The sequence below is a fragment of the Gracilinanus agilis genome, chromosome 1 (assembly GCF_016433145.1).
Source record: "Gracilinanus agilis isolate LMUSP501 chromosome 1, AgileGrace, whole genome shotgun sequence".
Taxonomy (NCBI): Eukaryota; Metazoa; Chordata; class Mammalia; order Didelphimorphia; family Didelphidae; genus Gracilinanus; species Gracilinanus agilis.
The window spans coordinates 724,493,743-724,500,496 of record NC_058130.1 but is presented as its reverse complement, the minus strand read 5'-3'; the positions used below and the strand labels follow the sequence as shown (position 1 = coordinate 724,500,496).

At 37.1% G+C, this 6,754-nt stretch overlaps 1 protein-coding gene across 1 annotated transcript in view; it reads right to left on the bottom strand.

Moving 5' to 3' along the window:
* Positions 1-3,097: 3,097 nt before the first annotated feature.
* NWD1 (NACHT and WD repeat domain containing 1) overlaps positions 3,098-6,754 on the bottom strand; it is a 64,893-nt gene continuing 61,236 nt past the window's right edge. The window contains exon 18 of the mRNA XM_044685329.1: positions 3,098-3,435. Coding sequence (XP_044541264.1) covers positions 3,098-3,435 — 338 coding nt within the window. The remainder of the gene's footprint in view (positions 3,436-6,754) is intronic.

Genomic DNA, 6,754 nt, shown 5'->3' with positions numbered 1-6,754 from the left:
TTTGTAATTTTCATATATGTAGCCAAACCATTAATTTTAATACTTACATCTATAACCCTAATATCTCTACTGAGCTCCAGGACCTCATCTCCATCTCCCTGTTATATATTTCCAGTTAGATTTTCCACATATCTCAGGATCAACAAGTTCAAAACAGGACTCATTTCCTTTTCCCTAATACCTTTATTCCTAAATTGTCTTCTTCAGTCCAAGAGGCCACCGTCCTTTGAATTACTCGGGTTCATAGCTCCAGACATTTTCCACCCTTCCCTCTCACTCACTTCCCAATTTCAGTCAACAAGCCTTGTTGATTCTATCTGCCCAACATCTTTTGCATCTCCTTCCCTCCACTCATGTGCCCACCATCCTAGTTCAGGCCTTCATCACCTCTTGTCTGCACTATTAGAACATCCTCCTAATTGGTCTCTTTGCCCCTTGTCACTTCCTTTTCCAATCCATCCTCCACATGACTGCCAAATTGATATTCCTTAAGTATATCTGACCCTGTCACTACCTGTTCAAGAAGCTCCAGTAGTTCCCTATTATCTCCAGCAACAAATATAAATCCCATTATTTCTCATTCAAATCCCTTTACAATCTGACTCCAGGTTATAGGTCTAGACATATTGTACATTACTCTCCCTCTATGCATTCTATGTTGCTGATAATTTGTCCTGCTTGCTTTGCTCTTCCCTCTATACAGCCTTCCACCTTCTTTCCCTGTACTTTTTCACACACTATCCTCAGGGCCTGGAATACATTCTTTACTTCCAGCTGTTAGAATCCCCAACTTCCTTCAAGGTTCAGTTCAAGTGCAACGTCCTACCTGAGACATTTTTTGATCCCCCTTTATATAGCTACTGCATTTCCTCTGGAAATGACTTTGTATAGATTTTGTGCATTCTGCTGACTAGGAGAGTAGAAGTTGGAACATGAATACAGACTTGTACTTGTTCCTCTCCATGGTAGAATATAAGGTTCTTGAGGGAAGGGACTGTTTTAGTTTTTTCTTTGTATCCTCAATGCCTAGCACAGTCCAAGGTATACAGTAGAAACTTAATAAATGCCTGTTGAATTCGAGAAATGCCAACTATTATCGTTCTTATAATTATACAGTTTTTTATTTGTTTGCCTACTCTGCATGGTAGTGCTTAGCTTGAGTTTTCTTAAATTCTCTGAGGCTATTTCTTGTTCTAGATTCTCATATGCTAAAGTAAAACCACAACCAATTCAAGATGCAGGAAACAGAGAAATCAATGCCTCTAGACTTTGACTTATTTTGTGTTTTATTAAGATTAACATATACTTTTTCAATATCTTTTGCATTTTCTTTTAAACAAGCAACATCATCAAAACCGGTAACATTTTCTTTATCAAATTCTATTTTCAAGCTCTATAAAGAAGATAAGTTGACGCAATGGAAGGAGCCCTAGGCTAGGTGTCTGGAGACATGGGCTCTAGTACTGGCTCTCCCATAGACTTGTCAGACAAGCCCTTTCCCCTGAGTCTTATATAAATTTTTCACATGAAAAGTGAGGTTTTCTGTGGTTCTTCCCTATTCTAGTCAATGCATAATTCCATGTAAACTCTAGACAGAAAAACTTCCAGAGGATCTCTTTGTACAGATTAACAGTCCACTTATCATGTGTCAAAATTAACAGAATTTTAGGGAATTGAGGCAGGAGACAGTTAACTAGAATACAAAATGTGAGAAAAATAGTCCCTCAAAACTATGATTTTTCTCAGACTTCTCAGACTATGATTTATGAGGAGCAGTGGTTGGAGTAATTTATTTCCTTTCTGACCTGTATTCCTCCTGACACTTTTAAACCTTTTGGATTTGGAATCTCTTTTATTCAGCCTAGGTTTTGTGGTGCTAACTTGATACTATTCTGGGTTAAGATCATTTTACAAAAATGTCATGTCAGTAATACCCTTGGAATTCTGTTAGGCAAATACTGCTGCCAGCATCATGTAGGAAGTAAATTGTTAATACTATGGGAATGTAAGAGCTTTTCACATTCCAAGACATTTGATTTAAACTTTAAAATGACACCGTATTAAGCTAATTTATATGATTCTAAAAGCTTATGGAAGGTATTCCTTTTTTTGATGACCCAATATCCATTATTTTTACCTCTTGGTGAAGCTTATAAACAATAGGGCTCAACTCCCTAATTAGCACTAATGAAGTTTGCTAGATTAAGACATAATTGATTTGTGTAAAAATGTGGTCTCTAGAATCTTGGGGAAAATACCTCTAAGTTCTGTGTTCTCTTTCCCTTAGCACTAATCCTTGGAAACAAATAGGGATATTTTGGAAGGCCATGCATGAAAATGAAAGCTGGATTTATAGTGTTTAACTGTTTGGTTCCACAGCAGCAGATGGTATGTAAGCAAGATAAGACTACAGCAGCTTATTCACCCTGGCTCGGAAATTCTGCTGTCTGAAAAACAAGCATCTCCACAAGTGATAACTAGAAAAGGTTCATGATTGGAGGAAAATGGATGATAAAAATGATTCCTTGTTTTAACTCAAGGTTAATTAGATTTCAAAGCAATCTTGGGAAAGTAGTTGCCAAGCTAACCAATGCTGATTAGGATAGACTCCTCTTTACCAGTATGATGTAGTGGAATGTGCATTGGATTTAGAGTCAAAACACCTTGGTTCAAATCCCAGGTCTACTGCTTAACTGTGACCTTAGGCAAATCACTTCTACTTTTTGGGCCTCGGTTTCTTCATCTGTAAAGTAAGGGGATTAAAACTAGGTGATTTCTAAGGCCCTTTTTAGCTTCGGAATTCTAGTTTCATTACTATCCACTCTGGTGTCTGGGTGGGAGTTATTTTATCTTTGTGTTGTCAACATTAGACATATAGTAGGTGTTTCATAAATACTTATACATAGCAGGTACCTAATAAATATTTGTTTAGTAAATTAAAAAAAAAAAAAAAAAAGGTCCAACGATGGTATCCTGGTACCAGGACTGAACTGAATGAATCTGATGACGAAAGAGAATGATTTGAAAAACACAAGACAGGCCTATCTGGAGTAATGGGATCGCCCTCCGAATCCTCTTTGTAACATCTCACCTTCTGTCATACAACCACACAGACTTGAGAGAGCTTGTTTGTACTGTTTTGCTTGTCCATACTGACTTGAGAGAGCTTGTTTGTAGTGTTGTGCTTTTCTTCCACTCTTTCTGAGTTATTCTCTTGTTTTCTTACTGCCACTAGAATCTCCTCCTGCTTCTTAGTTTTGACAGTACATGCTGCCTTGATGTTCTTGAGAGGGTCATAACAGGCACTTAGTGGCTGAGGGCAGTGGAAGCGCTCACGGATCAGATAGCCATGCCTTGTCGTTGCAATGAACCCTTCAGCTGTAGAAATGATTTTGTTCACTGTTGCACACACAAACTGAACAGCCAACAGAGAGCCTGTGGATGAGTTAGAAAGATACAAATGAGAAAACTACAGCAGAGAAGAGCCGGGCAGGCAACACTGTTGCAGGGACATCACTCCACTTCAAGCATCTCGATTGCTGTATTTTACATTGTGACAGAGGAAGTCTGGGTAAGGGATAGAATGCCGGGCTTAGAGGCAGGAAGACTTTGACTCGCATCTCTCCTTTGATACTTGCCAGCTATTGGACTATGGCAATGCCTGAAAACTTAACTGAGTCATAGATGGCCTGTAATTTATGTTGATGGAAGGGCTTCCCACACTGAGAGTTTGAATTGCAGATTCCTTGTGTGTTCACATATATTAGATTTAATAGGACATTTGAATTAATGATGAGCTACAGTCTAAAGAGTCACAGTCTAAACTTATAGAATCTTACAATGTTAAAGCTAAAAAGGTTTCTTCGGAAAGGATTTTACATCAAAATCATAGAATCTCATTGTGGGAAGGAACCCCAACACTATCTGATCTGACACATGCTAGAATAAGAATGTTTTCTATAACATATGCAACATGTCATTTAGCCTTTGCTCTGTTACTGGCCCAGCAAAATAATTTGGGGACGCTTTACTAGGCTTTGTCAGGAAGTATGAAAAGCCCATATCCCTCACATCCCCCCTTAGAAAAATATACACTTCATTAATCCTCTAAAGTCTTAGACACCTAGGATGTCAGATTCAGAAGTGACCTTAATTATAAAAAATTGTAGTGTTTAAAGAGTTCATAGTACATGGTATGTTACATGTGAAATTATAAAAATTAGAAAGTTAGGGGTAAAAGGACCCTAAAACATAGAATGTCAAAGGAAAAAGTATCTTAGACAGCATCTAGTCCAATCTCTTCACATTACAAAGGAGAGAACTAAAATCTAGTAAGAGAGAGGGATTTGCTTACGGTCAAGGATATATAATGCTTTGAAAAACTTGTCCAGTTTGCATCATACAGATATTACAATATGGTCGTAGTAGAATCTCAGTAAATGTTTGTTGAATTGAAGGAATGAATGAACAGTTATTATAGCTCAGTGCTCTACCAAAAAACCATTCTTTGTTCAACAGATTCACTATGGAAGGATTTGTGAATCCTCTTACCAGATCTCATTCAACACTATTTTCCCAACTGCAAAGCACTGTCTGGCATAATCTTATTATATCAAAGGGGAGGTTATTAAGACTATTAAAATGAGAACATTTCCAAAATGCCTCTATTCTTCCAGTTTCCCTCATACAAGCCCCAGGGAGATAGAAAAAAAAAGAGGTTCCAAACCTGAAGCCTTTTTCCTTCTTGCCACAGGAGCACAATAGACAATGAGACTTAAGACTCAAATCCACTGTGATGGGGATATGGCCCATTACTATGTAAATAAAAAATCTCAACAGGCTGCCAAGAAGCCAGAATGTACTCAGCCACTGTGATATTCCAACACATTGTAAAATTTACAATGCTCATAACCACAAGCTCTGAGCATTTTGCAATACAACCTTACAAAGAACATTTCTTACTAAGCCTGTGAAAAATGGTTCTATTGAAATGAAGTTCAACATAGGAATCACCCACTCTACAACCTGTATGGAAACATTTCTCTAATGTCTAATTTCTCTAGTTGGCCTCTAATATCTCTGAACTAAGTCTGGAAAAGGCTCTTTGAAGATAAAATACAAAATGTCAGGGTTAAAAGATGGACAGATCTTTACTTTTAAGGTAAAGATGGGAGGAGAAAGAAATGAAGACAGTTATACAAAATCATTTACTCTAGTAACATAGTTAGACTGCCTGTCAGAGATGTCATTAAGGGAATTTCTGTGTCAGGTAAAGACTTAGACAATATTGGGACAAAAATATCACAATTGTAGATGGCACAAGGGTGAGTAAGATAGTAAATAAAATGGATGACAAAACTGGAATCCAAAATTTAACATGCTGGAATAATCCAACAAACACGCACTTACTATGTATAGTAGGTAGTAGAGATACAAAAACAAAAATAACAGTCCCTGCCAAAAAGGAGCTCACATTCTTCTAGGGCAAGAACCTTTGAGTAGTTGTCAATCTGGTGAAGCTAATGGACTCTTCAGAATCATATTTAAAATACATAAAATAAAATACATAGGATTATGCAAAGGAAACCAATTATATTGAAATGCAGCTATCAACATATTTTTAAAACAATTTTATATATTCCAGATTAAGAACCCCTATATTAGGGGGATACAACATGTATACAGATCAGTAATTTTAAATAATTTCAGAAAGCACCCACAATTGAGGGTGGGGAGGGATTAGATGAGTCAACTAACAAACATTTATTAAGCACCTAATATGTGCCAGGCATTGTGTTAAACTCTGAGAATGCAAAAAGGGGCAAAAGACAGGCCTTGCTATATATAGGATATGTAGGAAAATAATTAACAGAAGGGAGGCACTGGAATTAAGAGGAATTGGGGAAAGCTTCCTGTAGAAGGTGGGATTTTAGTTGGGACTTCAAGGAAGCCAAGGAGGTCAGTAGTCACAGCAAAGGAGGAAAAGCATTCCAGGTGTAGGGGATAGCCAGAGAGAATGTCCAGAGTCAAGAGATAGTGTCTTATTCAAGAAACATCTAGGAGGCCAGTGTCAATGGATAATAGAATACATGTTGGGAATTAAATATAAAAGACTGGAATGCAACACTATATATAAACTATTTAGACAATTAAGCAAAGAAGGAACTCTACCAAATTCCTCTTATGACACAAATATGGTGTTAATACCTAAGTCAGGAAGAGCAAAAAACAGAGAAAGAAAACTATAGCCCAATTTTCCTAATTAATAGTAATGCAAAAATTTTAAATCAAATACTAGCAAGGAGATTAAAGCAATATATCACAAAGATCATACATTATGACCAGGTGAGGCTTATCCCAGGAATGCAGGGCTGGTTCAATATTAGGAAAACAACCAGCATAATTGACTTTATCAATAAGTAAACCAAAAATAATCATATCATTATCTCAATAGGTATAAGAAAAGCTTTTGACAAAATACAACACTCAGTTTAAAAAAAAACACTAGAGAGCGTAAGAATAAATAGAGGGGCATGGGTTGGGGTGGACATGATTGGGGATGTAGACTCAAAACTACCACACCAACACAACTATCAACAATTTGGAAATAGGTCTTGATCAAGGACACATGACAAAACCAGTGGAAATGTGCATCAGCCAAGGGGGGCGGTGCGGGGGGTGAAGGGGAAAGTAGGAGCATGAATCATGTAACCATGTTAAAAATGAATATTAATAAATGTTTTTTTTAAAAAAA